This window comes from Nicotiana attenuata, chromosome 5, assembly GCF_001879085.1.
Source record: "Nicotiana attenuata strain UT chromosome 5, NIATTr2, whole genome shotgun sequence".
Taxonomy (NCBI): domain Eukaryota; kingdom Viridiplantae; phylum Streptophyta; class Magnoliopsida; order Solanales; family Solanaceae; genus Nicotiana; species Nicotiana attenuata.
Window position 1 is genome coordinate 7581717 of NC_031993.1, and position 24396 is coordinate 7606112.

General features: G+C 37.6%; 2 protein-coding genes across 3 annotated transcripts; both read right to left on the reverse strand.

Moving 5' to 3' along the window:
- Window positions 7523-13889, reverse strand: LOC109225237 (tubulin-folding cofactor C-like). 2 transcript variants are annotated; one of them, XR_002067876.1, is made up of 2 exons: window positions 12678-13889; window positions 7523-7695 (listed from the first exon to the last, which is right to left on the reverse strand). XR_002067876.1 is itself a non-coding variant. In XM_019389837.1 (1 exon), the coding sequence occupies exon 1, from the start codon at window positions 13815-13817 to the stop codon at window positions 12741-12743; it is 1077 nt and encodes a 358-aa protein (XP_019245382.1). In that variant the 5' UTR covers window positions 13818-13889; the 3' UTR covers window positions 12442-12740. The 2 variants fall into 2 exon arrangements, 1 of the variants encoding a protein (XP_019245382.1); XM_019389837.1 differs by lacking the exon at window positions 7523-7695 and having other exon boundaries at window positions 12442-13889.
- Window positions 14922-19627, reverse strand: LOC109225238 (ras-related protein RABH1e-like). The gene is made up of 6 exons (XM_019389839.1): window positions 19369-19627; window positions 17590-17660; window positions 16698-16786; window positions 16447-16558; window positions 15859-15949; window positions 14922-15474 (listed from the first exon to the last, which is right to left on the reverse strand). Exons 1-6 carry the CDS (start codon window positions 19483-19485, stop codon window positions 15331-15333), a joined length of 624 nt encoding a protein of 207 aa, XP_019245384.1. The 5' UTR covers window positions 19486-19627; the 3' UTR covers window positions 14922-15330.

Sequence of the window (24396 nt, forward strand, 5' to 3'; positions counted from 1 at the left end):
CATATAATAGCTCGAGGCTAGTATTTATAGCCTCGTGATTTGACTTCTCCGATGCATGTCGAAACCTGGTGCTGGGTTCACCGACCTCGACGGGGATTAAGACCTCGGAGCCATATACTAAAGAGAACGGGGTAGCCCCTATGCTGGACTTCGATGTCGTTTGGTATGCCCAAAGGACCTCGGGTAGAACTTCTCTCCATTTTCCTTTTGCATCATCCAACCTTTTCTTCAGGTTTTGGATGATAGTTTTGTTTGTTGACTCGGCCTGTCCATTTCCGGTTGGGTGGTACTGTGTTGATAAGATCCTCTTTATTTATTGTCCTTCGAGGAACTCCGTAACCTTGTTGCCGACGAATTGCTTTCTATTGTCACACACAATCTCAGCAGGCATCCGGAACCGATATATGATGTGGTCCCAAATGAAGTCAATAACTTCCTTTTCTCTGACCTTCTCGAAGGCTTGTGCTTCCATCCATTTAGAAAAATAATTAGTCATAAACAAAATAAATTTAGCTTTACCTAGGGCCTTTGGTAGAGGACTGACTACGTCCATTCCCTATTTCATGAAAGGCCACGGGGATAGGACTGAGTGGAGTTTCTCTCCTGGTTGATGGATCATCGGTGCAAACCGTTGGCATTTATCACATTTTTTGACGAACTCCTTAGTATCTTTTTCCGTGCTATCCCAGTAATGCCCCGCTCTAATAATTTTGCGAATCAAAGACTCGGCGCCGGAGTGATTCCAACAAGTACCTTCGTGTATTTCTCGTAGAACATAATCGGTGTCCCCCGGCCCTAAACATACCGCTAATGGTCCAATCGAACGTCCTCCTGTGCAATGTTCCATCTTCATCTAATGTGAACCTAGCAACCTTGGTTCGTAGGGCCCTCGATTTTTCGTGCTCCGATGGGAGTTCTTCATTTTTCAAATAATCGATATACTTATTCCTCCAATCCTAAGTCAGACTTGTAGAATTTATCTCGGCATGACCCTCTTCAACCACGGACCTCGATAATTGGATGACAGTCCCCAGTACGATATCATTTTCTTCAACCGATGACCCCAAATTAGCAAGAGCATCGGCCTCACTATTCTATTCTCGAGGCACATGATCCAGAGTCCACTCTTTGAGGCGGTGCAAAGTTACCTATAGCTTATCCAAGTACCGTTGCATCCTATCCTCTCGAACTTCTAAAACTTTTGTTTACTTGGTTTACCACCAACAGTGAATCGCACTTGGCTTCAATGACTTCTGCCCCCAAGCTTTTAGCTAGCTCGAGACCTACAATCATGGCCTCATACTCGGCCTCATTATTAGTCAACCTAGAAGTTTTGATAGATTGTCTAATGGTACTACTTGTAGGTGGCTTCAAAACGATGCCAAGCCCAGACCCTTTCACATTCGAGGCACCGTCCGTGAAAAGGGTCCATACCCCGATGATGTACCCGATCTTAGCAGGAGTTCTTTCTCCACTTCGGGTATGAGGGTCGGCGTGAAATCGGCCACGAAGTCAGCTAGGATTTGAGACTTGATGGCAATATCGTACCCGCTAAGTTCGACTGCCCATTTGGCCAATCGGCCTGATAGTTCGGGCTTATGCAAAACATTTCAGAGAGGATAAGTGATTAGCACACATATGGGATGACACTGAAAATATGGCTTTAGCTTCCTAGATGTGCTTATTAATGCAAGTGCTAATTTTTCTAAGTGAGGGTATCTAGTTTCAGCGTTTCCTAGAGTTCGGCTTACATAATAAACAGGGAATTGCGTACCTTGCTCTTCTCGAACTAGTACCCCACTTACTGCTATCTTGGACACTGCCAAGTATAAGTAAAGCTTTTCATCTACCTTCGGGGTGTAAAGCAAAGGCGGGCACGATAAGTATCGCTTCAATTCTTCTAAGGCTTGCTGGCATTCCGGGGTCCATGCAAAATCCTTTTTCTTTTTTATCAAGGAAAAGAACCTATGACTTCGATCCAATGACCTCGAAATAAACCGACCCAAGGCAGCTATTCGTCCTGTTAGCCTTTGCACGGCCTTCACACTATCCACGATCGTGATATCTTCGATGGCCTTGATCTTATCAGGGTTGATTTCGATACCCCGATTCGATACCATGAAGCCGAGGAACTTACCCGAGCCGAGGCGTATTTTTTTGGGTTAAGCTTCATGTTGTACTTCCTCAAGATTTTGAATGTTTCCTGCAAATGAGTTAAATGGTCCTCTGCGTGCAGGGACTTAACAAACATATCATCAGTGTAATCTTCCATCGATTTACCTATCTATTTGTTAACTAGGCGTTGGTATGTAGCTCCTGCATTTTTTTATCCCGAAGGGCATTATGTTGTAATAAAAAGTTCCAAACTTAGTGATAAACGAGGTCTTTTCCTGATCCCCCGGATTCATCTGAATCTGATTGTACCCGAAGTAGGCATCGAGAAAGGTAAGGATCTCGTGGCTGGTCGTGGCATCGATCATGCGATCGATGTTAGGCAGTAGGAAAGAGTCTTTAGGGCATGGTTTGTTTAAATCCTTATAATCTACGCACATTCTAAGTTTGTTTCCCTTTTTAGGAACTACGACTACGTTGGCTAACCACTCGAGGTATTTTACCTCCCGAATAGACCCTATTTTAAGAAGTTTGGTTACCTCGTCCTTTATGAAACACCTTGGACCGGGGCCTCCTTTTTTGCTTCACTGATTTGAACCAAGGGTCGATGCTTAGCCAGTGCATTGTTATTTCCGGTGGGATCCCTGTCATGTCTAAATGGGACCAAGCAAAGCAATCCAAATTATCGATAAGAAATCGAATGAGTTTTTTCCTGAGTTCAGGGGTTAACCCCGTTCCCAGGTATACCCTTTTCTCGGGCATGTACTCGATCAGTATGACTTGTTCCAGTTCCTCGACCATTGATTTGGTTGCGTCTGACTCTTCGGGAACAATGAAGGTTCGAGGAGTAAGGAAATCCTCTTCTTCTTCTTCGGTTACCTGCTCCTCCGGCTCGATCGGGACTGGGATCGGTGATTGCTATTTGGCCACCTTCTTATCTTTGGTGCTTGAGTTTTCCGAGGTCGAAGGCACTGGTAACGGTATCACCTCTTCGACTGCAAACATATCCTTTGCAGCGTGTTGTTCTCCGTAAACAACTTTCACACCATCCTCCATTGGGAATTTAATCATCTGATGGAGGGTCGAAGGCACGACCCTCATGTTGTGGATCCATGGCCTCCCTAGGAGTGCATTATACCTCATGTCGCCTTCGATGACATGGAATTTTGTATCTTGGATGGTCCCGGCTACGTTTACTGGTAGGATTATCTCCCCCTTCGTTGTTTCGCTTGCCATGTTGAAGCCATTTAGGACCCGCGATGCAAGTATAATCTGATCCTGTAGGCCGAGCTGCTCTACGAACCTTGATCTGATTATGTTTGCTGAGCTACTAGGATCCACTAGAACACGTTTAACTTGAATTTTATTTAACAAAATAGAAATTACCAGGGCGTCATTGTGCGGCTGAGATATGCCTTCCGCTTCCTCGTCATTGAATGATAGGACGTCCTCGGGCACATAGCTCCGAGTCCGTTTTTCTCTGGTGATCGACACCTTGGTGCATTTGAATACATGTCCTTGTGGGACATTGACACCGCCAACGATCATATGGATTACAGGTTGTGGTTCTTCCTACTCATTTTTTCTGCTTGCATCTCTCTCCCTGAAGTGGTTCTTAGCTCGATCACTAAGAAATTCTCGAAGGTGACCCTCATTGAACAACCGAGCTACCTCCTCCCTTAGCTGCCTGCAATCTTCGGTTCTATGGCCATGTGTGCCATGATACTTACACATCAACTTTGGATTCCTCTAAGAAGTATCGGTTTGTATAGGCCTGGGCCACTTGGTATTTTTGATTCTTCCAATAGCTGACACGATCCCGATGCGTCTACACTGAAATTATACTCCGACAATCGAGGTGCCTCCGCGGGGTCGGTATCTTTATCGAACCCATTCTTACTCATGAGTCCCCGAGAGCTTTGACCTCGATCATTTCTCTAATCGTTCCAAGGAGCGTTACGACCCGAGCCGTTGTTTCTCCGATCGACATATGGCTGATACCGTTCCTTGTTTGATCTCGATTCCCTGTCTGTATCCCTCGGAGGCTTGGCTGCCAATCTATTAGGATGATCGAACTGAACCCGAGGGGGCTCCCAACTGGTTGTCCTCGACCCTGATTTTTGATTGATAACGATTATGCATGTCTAATCACGCCACAGCCGGATACTCGATCAGATTCTGCTTTAATTGTCGAAACGCGATCGAACTCCGCTCATTCAAGCCCTGCATAAAAGCCTGTATTGCCCAGTCATCCGAGACCGGTGGTAACTCCATTTGCTCCATCTGAAACTGGGACACGAACTCCCTTAACAACTCGCCGTTCCTCTATTTTATCATAAAAATGTTCGATTTCCTTGTCGCCACCTTTTTGGCCCCGGCATGTGCTTTCACGAAGGCATCTGCTAACATAGCAAACGAGTCGATATAGTTCGGGGGCAAGTTGTGGTACCAAATCATGGCTCCTTTCGACAAAGTTTCTCCAAATTTTTGCAATAATACTGACTCGATTTCATCATCATTTAGGTCGTTTCCTTTAATCCCGCAAGTATATGAGGTAATATGCTCATTAGGGTCGGTTGTCCCGTTATATTTGGGTATATCGGGCATGCGAAACTTTTTAGGAATGGGCATCGGAGCCGCGCTCTGAGGGAATGGATTCTGTATGAACTTTTTGGCATCTAAACCTTTCAAGACTGGGGGTACCCCCGGTATTTGATCAACACGGGAGTTATAAGTCTCCATCTTTTTGTCATTGTCCTCAATCTTCTTTTCCCCGGCCTCGATCTTCTTGGTGAGCTCTTCGAGCATCCTCATAATTGTGGAATCAGTCCCCGAGCCATTTTCGTTTGACCTCTCTGGCGCCGGTTCAGCATGTCGAGTGTTTTTAGGTTTGGCTATGCTCGGAGTTTTATTCTGACTTTGAAATTGGGCGATGGCAATCTGTTGAGCTTGCAGCATCTCGAATATCACTTGGAGGCTGACTCCCTGACTCCCCCATCTCCTATACCCTGAGTTCCTTGGCCCCCAGATCGGGCTTCCCTACGCACACTTCCTCCGAGGTCTGCGCCTAAATCTGCATCCAAAGCAATGTGTGAATTGACATCAACTGGTTCCACATTTGGCACTTCCCCAGGGTTTATCGATGGTACACCGACCCCTACATTGTTGTTTTCCCCATGAAATCCAAGACCTTCGTTGTCGTGAACAGGTGCGTTTTGCGAGTTTGACATGTTTAATCCTGTGAACAAAAATTCTTGACAAGAACAAGTGTGAAAATAACGTGTGTTATCAGAATCAGTACTGAAATAATCACTATTATCTTTAGCCCCATGGTGGGCGCCATACTGTTTACCTCGAAAATACGAGTAACAATTAAATTTGATTTATGGTTTTAAAGATACGTGATTTAGTTCAATACTAATTAATAACTAAGAAATCTGAAGTATAAATGAAAGGAATAAGTAACATCAAGCCAATAGGTACGACAGTCTCGACCTCGAGCCCAAATGACTTCGAGATGGATCAAGAACAATAAAGCAAGAATAATAAAGCTAAAGGACAATTTTGATTAACAATGAGCGAGAAAAGTAAGAGAATATATTCTTTGCCAATGATTAGATGATGTTTACAAATGATTGGGGTCCCCTTTATATAATAGAGGAACCCTAATAAGGTACATTTCTATTTAGAGTAAAGAATCTTATTGGGACAGTTGTCTAACCGCCTACTACGGATTCGTAAAAATCTGTTCCGGGATTTACGCCATGATCTTGGGGACGTGGCAGGAATCTTGCTCATTCTGTTACAAATCCGTAACGGCATTATCTTGGGGTTGAGCACACTCGGCTTCGATACTCATCGCACACTTCGATCCTCGGGCATTGCACTTTGTCTTCGAGCTCGAGTCTAGTCCATCGAGCTCGAACTCGACTTACCTGAACTCGGGCATACGGCGACCCCTCGAGCCCGGGAAATCGGGCATACCTGATTTCGATCGTATACACTATCGAACAAGTAAACTTTATTTATAAAATAAAAAAATAGTTTTCTGGCATATATAATGTCAAAATAATGATATAATTGAGCATAATATTCAAGAATATATAATGTATATTATAAAAATACTTTTATTTTAAATAATTATTTTTTATATTACGTGCATGGAGTATATGTTATCAAACTTTTATTTTCTTTTTATTTTCAATTGTGTAAATAAATTTTTGAGTTTTTGTTGTTAATATCAAATTATTATTACGAACAAATTATTCTAATTAATCTTTTTTACTATGCTCAATATTTTATTATTCAAACATTATATACACTTATCTGATATTTTTATTTTTTTTAATTTATAAATATAATTTATTTATTCTATAGGTAAGTCTATAATATAAATTAGAAAGAGAAAAAATCATAACATTAAAAAATTTAAAAATAAAAAGAAGACAAAAGTTGATACTTTAGAGGGTAAAATAGGATTTTGGCAATCAAAACTCAAAAGTTTAAGAAATCTAGTTCAGTGACCTTTTGAGTGCTATATGCATATAATTAAGTGACTTTATTGTTATAAATGAAAGAAAATGACTTTAACAGATAATTTCGGATAATTGACTGATCTGGACGCAAAAATTTTATTGTACAATCAGTATATACAAGTTATAACCTTTTCTGATGGAGTATACAATATGTGAATAATGTCTTGTCTTTGCATGGGAATGAACGCAGGTACGTGGCAACTAGAGTCATACAAAATCATAGTTTAGATGTAGTATTGGGTGAAAACCCAACACAGCAAGCAAATAAGTTGTTTAGCTGACAGTAACACAATGTTGAAATTCTTACTTAATAATTCTCTTCTAGTTACATCACTTCCTCTTTTAAACTAATCTCTGCTTTCTTTTTGTAAATTAAGTTGGTCTACCAGACAAGGAACCTTTGTGGAAGAAGCAATCTTTATATGGATGAAAATTGAAGTGTCACTTTCCGGGAGAAAACCTTAACTAACTTACCGATAAGGATCGTGGTTAGTATTCATTCTTTCTTAACGCGAGGTATCGGGTAGGAACTCTGGGTATATATATATATATATATATGGAGTCGCCTTTGTTAGAGACAGGGACATATCTAGATTAATATATATGGATTCGCGTGAACCCATACTCCTCTCCCTAAACTATGTATAACAATATTATATTTCTTCAAAACTACTAAAATATATGTGCGTGCACCCACGCTCAAAGACTCCTATGATGCAATAATTACTTGGTGCACATCTACAAGTGAAATTGGCGGTTTTAGTCCCACTCTAGACGGTCCTATTTTCGACACGGATATAGATATATAAGTAAAAATCACTAAAATTTCAAAAAGAATATAATTTTGAATCTAAAATTTCAAAAATATATTGGGTTCATGGTAGACACTATAATTAAATCCGTCAAATATAAATTCTTGATTCACCTCTTCATAATAGTGCACCCATCCTTTTGAAATCCTGGATCCGCCTCTAATTAGAGAGTGCTTTACCCCCATTGTGAAACTTCCCGGGGCAAACCTGAATTTAATTGGGTTCCAATACGAATACTGGATAAAAAAAAATAGAAAAATATTATAAATAAATAAGAAAACTTAACTAACTTTCTTGAACAAGGGGTTAATGAAGGTAAAAATTTCTTTGGGATTTTTTTTAAAAATAAAATATGTGCCGACAGCAATAAGAGGAGAAAGAAAAAAAAAAAGGATTTCCAGAAAATTGCGTTGTTAGTAGTTTGACTATATGTGGGGAACTGATGCTGATACTCCATCCATACATGATACATTCGTTCTAATTTATGGGGCATGCTTTTTTCAAGTCCGTTTAAAAAAAAAACCACAAACTCTAGTTCAAATAACTAACTTTACACTTCTCATATTACCGTGAGAAAATTTATAACCTCACAAATATTATGATTTGTTTAAGATCATAACTTTCAAAAATTTTATAACTATACATACAAATATTATAACATATTTTAGACTATAAATTTCAAAAATCCAGTTTTTTTTCCTTAAGCTCTACGACGATTCAAACTATGTCATAAATTAAAGGGATGAATACCCTAAAAATTGAGTTTATTTTTTAAAGAGGCAGCTAAAGAAAATAAGATATTGGCTTTTCCCTTCTTACACGCAACATTATTAATTAAAGAAAGTGTTCTTAAGCATACTACTTTACTACTAATATTTTCTTCTGGAGTTGGGAAAACAAACAAAAAAACGACAAATCAATAAATCATAAGTTTCATTAGATTTTCCCAATATTAAAAGAGAATAACTAAAAGAAGACTAATTATCAGCATTAAACAAGTCAGATTACTTTCTTTATAAAACAGTATTTTGATACTGACAGTTCTACACTAGGCTAGCCACAGTTATTTAATTAAGAATGCAACCAAAATTTTAATTTGAAGCACATCATACGTGCTACGTTGAAAATAAACAGTTCCTTACGTCTAATACACGTGAAATGTATATACTTTAGTAGTAGAAAGTTTGATTTATTTTTGTATTAATCAGCTTCTAAAATAATCCAATTAACAACTTTGGTTGAAATCCATAATAAAACAAGTGGGACCAAACAAATTATCTCCTAATTTCTTTATATCTTTAATGCAGATAGTCATTCCTAGGATGCTATTTAGAGATTAGCTAATACTCATTTTGTCCTGAAATTTTAACTAAAAACCTTAATTTCAGAAAAAACTCAAGACATTTTTGTCCAGTAAAATTAAAATTCAAGACGCACTAGCTAATTCCTAAATAGCAGTCATTTAATTTAGGGTGACTAGACTTTCCAATGTGGATTGAAAGGAAGTTGGGGCGGGACATAGATCCTTCCGCCTGTCTAGAGTGTAGGAAATATAGCAATATCTTTTTTATATTTTTGATTTTTCGATCACGGGAAACAATTTTCACTAGCACAAGGATCTTCTTACGTACAACAACCTCCACTACGATAGAAACTAATAATGAGTTTGCCAAGATTTCGAGTAGTGCAGGATAGCCTAATCACCAGGCTGCTCTGGAATAGGTTAATCACCGGAAACAAGAACGAGTAAATCTAGTTTCAAGATCATGCTTTACTCTAATATGGGGCCTTAGAGAGGATTAGAGCTTTGCTAAAATGGTCTCTTTTCCTAGTGACCTCATAATTAATACTAACTTAATACATAAAAGGAGGTGTCTCTCAAATTTTAAGACTAAAATTTTCATTTTCTTCTAGGGTAACACTCTAAGAGTTTGCAGTGAATAATCAAAAGTTTACTTCAAAAAAAGAATATTCAAATCTCCTACAACATTTCGTATAAAAATAAAACTCTTGATCTATTTTCCCAACCATTATTCCCAGCAATGTAGAAATGAAGATATTTTAAAAGCTTATTGTACAAAAGCATCAACGAAACATATTAAGATTATAATTTGTTGAATCTTCCACAAAGATTGTGATGGATTCATAAGTACTTCTTTATTCTTAACCAAAGGTCTCAGGTTCGAGCTCTGAGTATAAAGTCGTGTCTGTTAGGAAACACTTTACTCTAATATGGGACTTTTCAGTACGAATTTGAATTTAGTTGGACCCAATAAAATTACCGAACAAGGAATGAAAACCAAAACTAAAGTAACAAGCATATCTACATTTGAACCTACTACCAAATCATTTCTTCAGCCATCGGGCCATTGTTTCCCATTTTTTGGCTTAAATTAAGTGGCCATTGACATCATAAGAACAGCTAATAGACACTGAACTCTATGACACTGACAGTTAATTACAACCTATTTTATATGAAGTTTACCTTCGGTACACTGACAGTCTATAATAACGATTGATAACTCAAAGAATAAAGTAAATGTCATGCTATAACAAAATACATCTTTTTGCATTTTATAACCAAATACTTGGCGTAATGGAGGACAAGCAAGAGAACTTTCAAGAAACATTTCAACTTCAAATGAGTTTAAAGGAAGCCACTACAACTAACAAACTTGGTAAATAAAGCTACTAACAATTAAGAAAATACTTTCCTAACCAAATGCATTATAGTTTGTATTCTGATCAATCTTTTAACACCCAACACAAGGATGGGAGGGCAAACAGAATACGATAGAGAACAAAAGCTATTAGATGGAAGCCAACTGCACCTTCAACATCTACTGGATCTTTAAAAAAAAGTTAAATTTATTTCATCTGTAACTACAAGATAGGAAAGTTAAATTTATTTCATCTGTAACTACAAGATAGGACTTTATATCCGCCTATAATAGTGAGCCTCAAACCTTACTTTATTATATTAAAATTTTATTCGACTAATTCACATACTAATGCGGGACGAATTTCCAGAGCCAGACTGAAAATGATAATTCCTAGGGCAACGGTATTTCACGAGCATACCAAGCATATAGAAGTGAATTGTCGCTTCATCTGAACCAAGCTGAATGGGGGATTGATCCACTTATCTCATGTCTCTAATGTGTTTACAAAGCCCCTACCTGGTGTTCTTCATCATTCTTTTCTGGGCAAGTTGAACGTGGTTTCTCCCACCAACTTGAAGTGGGTATTGAGCTATCTGAATATTCAGCTTCAGGCTCAAAGCAAAAAATATGAGTGGCCCAAATTATTTATTTCATATCCGTTTGTAATAGTTAGCCAGTTTTGTAATAGCTTAAACTATTCCTTTTTGTACATCTTTGTAAAGAATTGTTACCGGGTTATAATAAATAGAAGGCGTGATGACGTTCAAATCCACTACTAAAAAGTAAATGGACACGGTCGCATGCAATATAATATACCCAACAAAGAGTCGGGGTCGAATACCACAGAGAACAATATATAGGCGATTAGGCGTGTAATGTAAGGATTGATACATAAAATAACTTTTTATTTAATTGATAATCATATAAAGCAGACGATATTTTAGCCATTTGCATCAAGCTCAAACTTCCTTCCTGCATGCGCCCCCCCCCCCGCCCCCAGAAGCACACACTATAATAAGGGGTAAAATTTGATTGGCAGCGTGTTCAATCAAACGGGTGATTTTCTCTCCGACTACGGATCCCATACTACCCCCCATAAACTGAAAATCCATAACCCCAATTGCTACGGGAATGCCGTTTAGTTGGCCTATGCCTGTTTGAACAGCCTCGGTTAATCCTGTCTTTCTTTGATAAGAATCAATACGATCTTTATAAGGCTCCTCCTCCGAATGAAATTCAATGGGATCCAGAGAGACCATGTCTTCATCCATAGGATCCCAAGTACCCGGATCGATCAAAAGTTCAATTCTATCTGAACTACTCATTTTCAAATGATATCCACATTGTTCACAAATATTCATTTTTGATTTCAAAAATTTCTTATAATTTAATCCATAACAATTTTCGCATTGAATTATCACTTATTATACTAAGCCAAACACTTAAAAGGGTTTTGAGAAAATATTTATGTCTAAATGCGGAAATGTAAACTAACCTAGAAAGCTAAAATGATCAATGGCTACAAGCTTATATACACGGGGAATTACACTCAAGTAACGATCCAATGTATTTCACGATTTTACAAATATGAGCGAGTTTATGTTAATTAGCCTCGGCCCTCGGGTAATAATTCTTTATTAGCTTCTTCCGAAGACTACTAAGACTTCCTAATTGAATTATCCCTAAAACAATTAAGAGATTAAATACACCCGAATATGGTTACAAGTAGTTCAATTCTATCCCTAGGTAGAATCTATAATGTGAGGGTTAACACCTCAAGTTCTTGTTAATTAATCTTTCCCAACCCCAAATTATATTTTCCAAAATTAATTCGAAGTTAATGGGCGAGTCCTAGGATTAGGTTAGCTAATCCCTTTGGAAACATTAAAGAACAAGAATAACTTTGACGTCCTTTATTGTCACTGCCCTAGAACCTCCTCATTTCTACCCTGAAGATACTCTATAGTGTGTAATTTTAAACCTTTTTTACCCTCCTTTAGTCTCTATACTTCTTCAAAGATGACTTACTCCAAAGCATTGATTCTACTGATACCCTGCTTTTAAGTATAAGATAATTAGTAAAGCAAAATAAAATCTCCTTTTCCTTTTCCTTTTAAGGAGAGCAGCAGTAAGCATATATTTACCAAAGCCTAGGAGAGTAACATCGTCCCAAACCACCCTTTCTTGGGACAATACAGTATGTATTCCAACCAAAGTATGTGGTATTAATCACAAAACCACAGAAAGCCAAAAAACACAGGTATACACCAACAACTGCTAATAGCAAGTAGAAGTTGATACGAAATAGGTAACAGAACACATAACGAAATCTATCTATCCAATAGCAAAAAGCGAACTTGTAATAGGTCACAACTTATACTGGAAGGCAACAGCTTTAGCATAATCTTTCTATTCTATAAAATTAGATCATTTCTTAAAACAGAAGAATAACTAGTAGAGTAACTAGTAAGTAATGCAACTAAACAACAAAAGCTAATGCATCCTTATTCCTCAACAGATTCAAGTAAAATTAAGAAGATAAACAAAAAAGTTACCTCCTTTGCACACTGAGGATTCAAGATTCAACATACTAAACCACTCATCAAGACGAAAACTTTTCAGCAACTAATCTTTGCATCTCGAGTTGAAATATCCACCGCGCCAAGTCGTTCATTTTCAGGCAAAATTGACCAATTTGGAGACTGCACTGCCCTCAACCACTTAAAATCATCGACATTGGACCAATTCCCCGTCTCTTCACCAAGATTAGCTTCTTCAAGATCCTTCTCAATCCCATCATACTTCAAACAATATGGCGCAAACCTTACACCATTACTATCCTCAATTATCGGCCTACTCCTCACTCGAAGATAAAAATCACACATTTTTGCTTGATGAATCCGAATCTGATGCGATGCCATCATAAAAACACAATCTTTAGCTTCATCAATCAAAACCGACCCGAAAACAGGTCCAACATAAACCTTACAATCAATCAGCTTATTTACAAACAATGCCCTTATATTCCCCATTAATCTCACCTCACAACCTCTCAAATCTGATAGCACAAATTCCCTAATCTCCTCATCACTGCCCCTATTATTAAATTCCTTCACTAACACCTCATTTTCGTTTCCCCTAAATCCCGGAGAATCCAAAACCTTAAACCCTAAATCCCTCGATTCCACATTTTGGCTGTTGTTATCCAAAACCCTAACCCCTAAATCATCATTTTGGGTTGTGGTTTTCTTTGTTGATTTGTTCTTGAATGAGAATTTCTTCTTCGGGATAACATCGCACGCGACCTGTTCGACTATTTGTTTGAGATCTGCTACGGTTTTGAGGCACGTGCGTACTTCGTAAGAAGGAAGGGAAAATGAGTTTTCAGCGACGAGCTTTTCGAGATTAGAAATGGAGAGCGAGACGTTGTCGAGTTCGGGTTTTAGGGTCGGGTTGGAATGCGGGTCGGGTGTTTGACGGATGCGGGAGAGTGTGGATTCAATGGAGTTTTTGGATTCCGAGAAACGAGAAAGGAAGGAGCTTGTAGAGTTTGATTCGGATTCGGGTTTGCGGGTCGAACGGGATTGGTGTAGATTTGAAAGGCGTTCGATCATTGCAGCATGCTTCCGTTGGAGAGCGGAATCTGAAGGATCGGTGGTGGTGGTGGGTTTTGAGAGGTGATCGTCTTCTTCCATTGATGAAGATTCAGAGCTCAACTATACTGAATGTGAAGGAAAATACTACGGAATTAAAATAATGGACTAGTTTTGTTTAAACCGTTACACTTTGGTCCCTCTAATTATTGGGAATTAGATTTACGCCCTTAGCAGCTTAAAATGCTGCGTGTTTAAAACTTTTGCTGCTATACCCTGTACTATACGATTAGGGTATATTTGGTCCGATTTGCTAACGCCAAGGGCATATTTAATCCTAACTATTAATGGAAGGCAAATTCAGACTTTTTAGCAGAGTCGGATCACGGGCTCCGAATATCAAATGGTTTAACTGGTAAAAAATATTATAAGCCGATCTTCTCTATATTAGATATGGCACGAGAAACTCTATCTTTCGTCACATATTTAAATAAAAAAGTAAGATCACACAATCACTTAGAGTCTTAGATAGAATTTGAATTGTGATGTTTTAATCATTAGATTGTTCGTTTGGACTAGTTGTATTAGATTGTTCGTTTGGACTAGTTGTGACTCTTTTTACTTGTGATTGTTACATTTCACTCAAGTTGTTGACTTAAGTTGGTAGCTCTTGGTTCCTCGGATAAGTCTCTTTTATCATGTGGCGAACAAAGAAGAGGAGGCATTTGTGTTAAGAATTAAGGTATTGTAGATTATTGTCAACTTCTCAAGACCTAGTAGCTAGGCACATATGCAAGAGTCTGTTCTAAGTAGTATCGGTCTATTGACACAATTCGATTTTTAAGTGGTTTGAATTTGAAATTATATACGGTCATGCTAAAATTTTACTTCATGTCCAAAATTAATATTTACTTAATTTATTCTTAAGTGGTTTCAGTGTGTATATATTTATTTATCAAGCAAATCCAAACCAATCCTTGCAAACAACTTGGAGTACGTCCCGAGCTTCCATCGTCGGCCCTGACATTAAACCACTATCTATGCATGTATTTTCAGCCTGGACTGACGAATCTAATATTTATCAACCAGAAGAAAAAGTATGTTAGGCTCTAGTAAATGGCATGTTAACATGTTACAAGGTCATTGGCATTGAGTAATTTAAAGTTCATGCATTCTAGAAAAAGGGTTTAAAACAACACACAAATAACAGGGAACGCTTGAACCTTTTTTAATAGCAACTGCAGAAAATCAACATAAAGTGGTAGCACAAAAACTGAAATGAAAACAATTACAAATGCCATTTCATCGTATATTCTGCTAAGAAATGGTTAAAAAGAAAAGGATTCCTGAACTAGGAATCACAACATATATATAATCACAAGTTTTGACAGTAACCACTGGATCTTTAATGGTTTTCCAGAGCACAGAGTATCAGCTACCTCACCATCAGAAATTGAAAGAACTTGTCATACGACGTGAATAAAAACCCAAAATTGTTCCAAACCTCATCAAGATCTAATAAATGAGCTAATTGAACATCTATAGTAGTAAATTGGATGCAACTGCATCTTTGTGTATGTTCAACTTCTTATCTCTCTCTTGTTAAGTACAAAATCTAGCAAGCGCAACCTCCTCCTTGCTGCTCTGTGTGAGATGAACTTGAGGTGGGCTTTAAATTCACATCAACCATATCTTCTTGCTTTGTGGATGAAAGGGCTTCCATTCCCGGTAAAGCAGCAGCAATCTTTCGGAACAGAGGCTGTAATGTTCAATCACATTTTAGGGTCATCCTATTTGCATATTAGTTGGTTATACAACTAAAGGGAAACCCGGTGCACAAAGCATCCCGTATTCACGCAGGGTTCGAGGAAGGGCCGCACCCCTAGGGGTGTGATGTAAGTACCCTACCTAATGCAAGCATTAGTGGCTAGCTTCCATGGCTGAACCCGTGACCTATAGGTCACACGAGACAATTTTATTGTTGCTCCAAGGTTATACAACTATGAAAAGGAAATGAAGTCAAATCTTATGTTATGCACAAATATTAAGGGATGAATAGGAGATTGCAGCTCCATAACATAATTTGACCAAGGGGCAAAAGAAATAGAACCATAATTGTACATAGGGCTTTAGATGACTGTACCTTGATATTGAATCCAGCTTTAGCACTGGTTTCTATGAACATTACGTTAAACTCTCGAGCCTTGGTTTCACCTTCTTCAATGGATACTTGCCTGTTTAAACATCATCGTCCAAATCAGAGAAATAGTGCAAGAGATTGACATCATATTATAATAGAGTTAAATCCAATTTCCCCTTATCGATAATCTTTAAAAAGCAGGTTTTATTTTTCTGAAGAATATAGGAAGAGAGAAGCTAACTGGCAACAGACCATGCCAAAAAACAAAGTCTACGCTCAAACTCCCTCCAGCTATAAGCTGTATACATTTGAAAATAATATTCAAGAGCCGGAGCATGTATTACAGAATGGCATACCAATATGGATGCTGAGAGCAAAATTCTTGGCATGACTATGAATCCTAAAGAAACTACAGGCTACAAGGTTTACTAGGCCTAACCAGAAATGAAGAAGCTCATAGTTCGAATCATGCCAATGGTAAACAAAATAGGAAAAGGTAAACCATGAAAAAGGTACAGCTCTAGATAAGTGGGCAAAGCAATTGTCAAAAGAAATAAATCAACAAAAGAAGCAACCATTTGCAAACCCCACCTTTTATCAACAAGATCAGTTTTGTTCCCAACAAGAACGATTATGACATCACTGCCCCGTTCAGTACGTACTTCCTCAATCCACTTTGAAGTGTTTAGAAATGATTGGCGGTCTGCGAATGCGATGATTTATCATAAAAGAATATGTCGTGGCAAATAAAAGATAAAGAGTAATCAAAGACAAATATCATACTGCATGCCACGAAGGGCACAAAGAAACATTCTATAAAGACATTTCAATCAATTACTCACTGGCAACATCATACACAATTACAGCGACAGAAGAATCTCTGATGTAGCTTGGAATAAGACTCCTAAATCTCTCCTGACCAGCAGTATCCCTGTATACGTAAAGATATTACATTAGGAAAAGGATAAAAGCAATGGTTAATAAACAAACTATTAAATCATCCTTAAGATGATTAGAATCCAAGGTGCAACAGCATCTGACAAAACCACATAAAACGTTAACAATTACTAATGGACACTAATTCTATTTGAGGTACAGATTACTTTCTATACTTTGTATGTAGAAGGTTTTGCTAGTGATAAGGAAAACTAACCTCTGTTCTAGGTGCAGAAGTTTGAATAGGCATGGTCTTATGATAACATTTCATCTCAACTGTATCCAGCATAACTTTGGTTCTAAAGATGCAGATTACTTCTGCACTTGCCTCTAATTAAAAGCATGTAATGCTTTGCAAAGAACTAGGTTAACCAACCTTCCAACCTAGGGGCATTAGTATGTCTAGGCACGATGTTCAAAAGCATTTCAACTCTACCGTGCTCAACAGGTCTTTGCTTCTATTTGGAAGGATATATAGTCTCCTAATCAAGCTTCTTTCTTTGACAACCATAAAATATTCATATGCATAATTAAATTTCTTCGCCTCTTCTCTTCCTAAACCCCAACAATAAGTAACCAAGGATCACAAATAAATATTTGCGGGCGTGTTTAGTGTTCAAGTGTTGCAATTAAGGTTCATCTAACTAACTAAACAATTCTAGGTTTCCTTTCATATTTCAGGTATATTCTTAGACAACAACACTAAAAATGAATGAAACTGCAATTTTAGCCAAGAAAAAGATAAGAGCACAAAATGATATCCAGCATTTCTAACCTAGAAATAAAGAGAGGGCATACCAGAGCTGCAAGCGAACTGTTCGATCTTCAAGGTACATTGTCTTCGACAAAAAATCAATACCAATTGTAGCCTGCGCATTTAGAAACATGGTAATCAAGAGGTTGATACTAATTCAATTGATCAACTTGAGAAGATGGCCAACTCTCTATTCCGAACTGTCACAAAGAAGGGTGGGAAGTTGGAGACGGAGGAGCAGATCTGAAAATAAATCAGCTCAAATAATGGATTAATGACACAACTTAAGGTCTAGGTAGCACTCAAAGATGGAACAGAAATTGTACACAAAGACTAAAATTTCAAAGTCAATTAATTGATTCCCATCAAGTTCTCACATCTTTGTCCTTTGGGTTAAAAAGGTCGCTCAAAGTCACTAACCAAGAAATAAAAGTGCATCTCAATACAAACCTAAACACCCGCACTCGTTACTAACATAGTGATTGTCTATCAATGAGCCTCAGAATTCGTTAACACCACTACTATGTTTATTATATTTCTGCAAATGAGTCTGTTAGTGAAAAAAAATTCAAGGCCGCACGTGACATAACTAAGCAAATAAAAGTGAACACTCTCTAAAGGCTTAATCTTTTAGATGAGATGGCCATTTAACTCAACTATTAGTTTGATAAGAGATTCCTGAGGGCGTTTTCAATTAAAAATATCCGTCAAACAAAGAGCGACCGGCTAAGATTTAGGAATCATATTACTTGGAAATCATAATTTTAACTTTCCCACATTACTAATTGCAGTGCAAGCTTTTCATTTAAGTGAAAGGGACGAATGGCATGAGAACTTGAAATCGCTAGTAGCAGGATTGAGATCCAAAGGCACCATAGATCCATATAATTATCAGAAAAGATTCATCTTGGAACTTATAGAATTTCAATATCATTCCTTTATGTGAGCTTTTAGTAACGTAGAGCCGACACCCAGAAATAGGAAGATGTTTGATAAAATCCCAGGTAGAGGGCGGCCTAAGAAGTATTGGGGAGAGATGATCAAGCAGGACATGTCGTGACTTCAGCTTACCAAGGACATGGCCCTTGATAGGAGGGTATGGAGATCGAAGATCAGGGTAGAAAGGTAATAGGTCGTAGTGTAATTTTTTTGACCCGTTTCGGGTTTATTAGGGATAGCTTGCTAGTACCTTGTCATTGATTCTTAGAGTGCTAGTTTTAGGGTTGTTTTTAGTACTATCTTCCACTTTGGTTTTCTAGTACTCTGTCATTGTTACAGCTTGGTTATTGCTATTGTTATTGTTGTTGCTATTGCTTTTGCTTTCTTCCATCTGTTTTTTCCGGTTCATACATTGTTGGTTTTATTTTCCTGGCTTGTTATTGATATTTACTTGTTTCTATTCTTACCCTCGAGCCGAGGGTCTTTCGGAAAGAGCCTCTCTACCTCCCAGGATAGGGTAAGGTCCGGATACACATTACCCTCCCAGACCCCACTTGTGAAATTCCACTAGATGGTTGTTGTTGCTGTTGTTGTTGTCTAGTAAATTGATAGAATACCAAAATTATACAAAAAATCCAACGAAAAGATACAATTTTGACGATGATCTCGGAGAAAATTGATACAGCGTAACACAAAATTTTCGTGATTGAAACTCAATATAGCAGAACAGAAAAATTTATATAACCAACTCCAACTAATTTGTGATTGAGACTAAATTCATTGACTATATGATCCAACGTCAAGACAAAAGGATGACCAAAAAAAAAACGAAAAGTGAAAATTTTGATTTAATAAAATTGGAACATTGGAAACGGGGGATTAACCTGGTAGGTGGTGTCGAATTTATCGTACATGAAGCGAGTAATGATGCTGGTTTTTCCAACGGATTGATCTCCTAAGAAAACCAGCTTGTACTTTGCTAATGGCGAAACAGCCGCCATTATTGAATTCTCCTTCTCTTCTTCTTCTTCTTCACTCTCTCGAAGATGAGATCTGAATTGGTGGAAAGAGAGAGAGAAAGAAGAGAGAAAATTGAGGAAGAGAAAAAAGAGAAGCAACAAAAGGAAAGAAGCAAACAATGTTTTGAATTGTCAATTGTATTACATACATACGACTCCGAGAAGAAACCGCCAACTAAATGCTTCAGCACCAACTAGTCAAATCTTTCCTTTCTTGGAAAAAGTTCTGAAAAGACATCTATGCCCCTAATATTTCTTTTAATGATGTCACAAGAATGGCTAAGAGAAAATAGTAAAAATAGCACGGTCTAGCCAGTTTTCGGACTGGTCATTCAAAAATAGCCAGCGTTTACCAAGTCAATGAAAAATAGCCATTATTTTGCTGCAACAGAGACCGGTCGCCAACACACGGAAAGTTCCAGCATAATATACTGGCATATTTTCCGGGTTTTGAACAGTGTTTCTGCTCAGATTTATTTTTACATGAAAAGTGGCTAAATTTCGATTACTTTTGAAACTGAGCTATTTTTGAACGACCACTTGTAAATCTGCCTATTTTTGAATTTCTCCCGAGAAAATACGAGTCTAGAGGATCTAGAATTTGAATATCCTCGGTTCGAGTTCGGATTTTTTTCCGGAAAAGGGTTAAAAATGCCCTAAGCTATTGGAAAAGGTTTAAAAATACCCTTCATCCACCTATTGGGCTAAGAATACCCCTCCATTCACCTTTTTGTTCACTTATGCCATTTGACTGTTAGGTCAATGTTGAATTAAAAATAATAATTATTTAAATTCCACGCGGCAGCTTCTTATTGGTCGAAATTAAAACATCTTACCTATTAGAAAGACCCACCCATATCTACCTGTTTTTCGCCACCCCAAACACTAACCAGACCCGAATAAAAAGTTCAACTTATAAAAAGACGCCCGACTTCCTAACTACAATATCTTCACGGGGAATTCTCGCTTCTCCCGAATGGAGGTACTAATTCTATCTATGGAAGTATAGTTTGATATTTCTAGTAATTTTGTTTTAGTTCAGTGCTTAGAAATGATCGTTTTCTTCCTGATAGTCAATAGTGATTGCGAATTTTCGAACAACGAATGGAAAAAAAATTACTTGTAACAGAGAAAGTTTGATGACTTGACTTTTTTATAGAACTGCAATGAAACTCGCTCGAATGATTATTATTTCTTTGGCTATTCATTAGAAGTTTCTGGAAACATTTTGAGTGCTAGGTTACAAGATACGTCACCATATCCCTGTAGTATAACATTTCGGCATTAACGAATTTTTCGTAGCTATTGCGATGTGGAAGTATATTTATCTGGTCTTGGTTTTATTTTGATTAGCTAAGTTTATTTGAGATTATAATCACTGATACATTGTAAGCCATACCCTTGTGTTCTAATTGGTCTTTAAGAAGTACTAATGTTAGTTGAGGTGCGTGTAAGCTAGCTCGGGCACCACGGTTATAAAAAAAATAGAAGTACTTGATGCCCGAACACCAAGGAGTTAGATGGAAGCGGGGCGTCTTTCTTTTAGTTGAACTTTTTATTCGGATCGGGTTAGTGTTTGGGGCGGCGAAAAACGGGTAGATATGGGTGGGTCTTTCTAATAGGAAGACCAATACGAAGTTGCCACATGAATTTAAATAATTTTATTCTTAATTCAGCATTGACCTAACAGTCAAAGGGCATAAGTGAACCAAAAAGGTGAATGGAGGGGTATTTTTAGCCCAATAGGTGGATGAAAGGTATTTTTAAACCTTTTCCAATAGCTTAAGGGCATTTTTAACCCTTTTCCGTTTTTTTTTCCAAAAAAATTGCAGGAAAATTCGTAGCCGTGTGCGTTGGGTAGCCTGTTCACTATACAATAGTTCGCAAATCACATGGGAGATGTAAATCGCACTAGACAAGCCCGGTGCCACGAGCTTTGTTTGAGGAGGGTGCTAGTAAAGGGAATCGATCTCAAGTCTTACACATGAGAAATCACTCACTCAACCAACTCAGTCAACCTTTGGGGACCGAGTTCGAAATTCTACCGTTATAATTTGTGCTTATTATAGTATTTTTTTTTAATATATTTAAATACAAGCAAGAATTACTTGGTTTGGATGAACTCATAAGATATATACACTACAAGAATTTGGATTTTTAGTGGCAACATATAGTGGCGACCCTATAGGTTGCTACAATATTTATAGTATTAGCAGCGACATTAAAGGTCGCTACAAAAGGTGAATATTTAGCAACGACTTTTCTGAGGTCGCCTCTGATGTGGCTGAAATTTTCGGACCCGCGAAGAATAAAATTTTGGCTCCAAATTATTTGTAGCGACTTTTATCCTATCGCCGCTAAATATAATTTGTAGCGAGTAGGTCGCTACTATACCCTAGAAATTATTATTTAAAATAACAACAAATAATTAAAAAAGCCCCTTCTTTCTAATTAAAAGATCTGAACTCTCCTTCAGACACACAAACTCTAAAAGTAACGCCCCCCTCTGCTAGAAATCCCTTCAGCCCCTCTCTAGAAATCCCTCCCCCTCTCTCTAAAAATAACGCCCCCCCCCCACCCTCCTCTGCTAAAATTTCATGGACGAGCTCTGAATCTTTCGAATCAAAATGTGAATCTCATTTATCAGGTGTGTGTTCAAATCCCTATTCTATTCCTTTTTCTTTTAGGAACGAAAAATCTGATATAGTTGTTGTTCAAATCTATATCGATTTTGTGGTGGAAGAATTGAACAACTGATTTCTCTCATATAGCTGCTAGTGACCCTAATCCTTTCTTTTTTGTTTATACCCATATTAGTTTATATATAAATTTATGTTTGGATTTTTTTTATAAGGATTCTTTAAGGCAAAATTTTCAACATGCAGTTAGGGATTATTGTTATTTCAATAATTTTACATTTGAATTCTTAGATTTCATCTCGAATTTCTCTGAACCATTTGATAATCTACAGAAATATAGAAAAAAGAGCCGCACAGGAAGACTGATTTTAGGCGTATTTGGTGTTGTTGTTGCTGATTTTCAGTCTTGACAGAACTCGACTATCTTAGTTTGGGTAAGTTAAAAGCTTCTTGTTGAAAGACCTATTGTATGTTGGTATTCCATACTCGTAAGGGCTGTTTGAATCGCTGCCATAATTTTTTTTTAGCAGTTGTATCCAATGTGTTTCTACTGTGGTGTATTCATTTTTGTTATGTAGATATCTGAAATTCACAGTGATCTCAGATTTGTATGAGAATAAAGACCATTTAGAAACAAATAGAGTTAAATTATTTGATATTCTTTGCTTTTTACTGTCATTACTTATCAATTAAGGTTAATCACTAGATGTTAAATCTGTTTATCAATAAGGTGTTTGTAGATGTGGCAGCGTATGTGTGTGTGTGTGTGTGTGTATATATTAGCAAATTCTGCTGCAGCTCTATGTCTGAACTTGGTTGTATTATTTTCAGTGTGATTGAGGTGTTAACCTCCACATGAGTGTCCTCTATGTTTGAAGTAGCTTAGATTCTTTCCTTTGCGTATAAACTGTGATCCTCAGCATATCCACTCACCTCATATGTTGCTACAATAGTTTGCCAACCAAACCTGCTGCTGTAGAAAAAACTGGGTAGCAGAGTACCCTTCTTTGCATCTACATCTACTCTAGAAACTAGCATTGTAACATGTTGGATATTCAGCAGATATTTGGTTATTTGGCAGAGGAAAGCCTCACATTTTGCTCACGATACTTGAAGAATATCACAACCAAGTTTAATAAACCAACTAGGAATGATGATGGATCTGTGCCAAGTGATGAGATGTCTATCTTTAAAAAAAGTGGTCAAACAAAAGGTGCTTCAGACGGCATCAGGCTATCTCATGATGAGTTTAAACAAGCATGTATGTATGTGCTTCAAAATTGTGAAGAGGCTTCACATTTCATGGAGTAAGTCTCTTATTAACTCCAAGATAGTTTGACATTGATATAATCCGAACCCGAATAATCTTAACTAACTTAAAATGTAGGGAATATACAAGAGAGATTGAAAGCCAAAGTTCAATAAGAGCTCATAAAAATGAGTTTCTTGATTGGTTTCGCGCACGTGTAGGTGTCTACTTAATTAATAATATTGATATTTGTTTAATCATCCCATCATGTTATTGGTCATAACAATGTTGTTCGTCTTTGTAGATATTTGTACTATCTTCACAAGGACGCGCAAATGATGAGCTCATAAGCTTAGCCGTCAGTCCTGCACCATTAGTACATCGATATTCAACATTTATGGTGAATGGATTTAGATTTCATACAAAAGAGCTTGCATTGAGAAGGAAAACGCAGAATAGTGGTGTTCTTGTGAGAGGAGATGATTCAGACTCTAATAAGGAGTATTATGGTATATTAGAGGACATTTATGAGTTATCTTATGTGGGAAACAGAAAAGTTTACTTATTCAAGTGTCATTGGTGGGATGTGGCTCGCTTAGGAAGAGGATATAAGATAGACAAATATGGCTTCACAAGTATGAATACTCGGTGTGCCTTGAATACAAATGAGCCATTTGTGTTGGCATCTCAGTCGGAGCAAGTCTTTTACTTGGACGACATGGTCGATAATGACTGGCTTGTTGTTGTGAAGACAAATCCTCGCGACCTTTTTAAAATGCCCGATAATGATGATAATTGTGTAGAAATTGAAGATGAAGAATTATTGAATGAAGAAGTCTATCAACAAGAGGAAGTTGAATTTAATACTTTGTGCACCAATGACCAAGAAAATATTGTTGAGGTGTCTCTACATAGGGATTATGTTGAACCACAAAGTATTAACTACGATCATACAAGTACGCAAGCTCAAAACAATATGCATAATGAGGAAGATGATTTCATTAA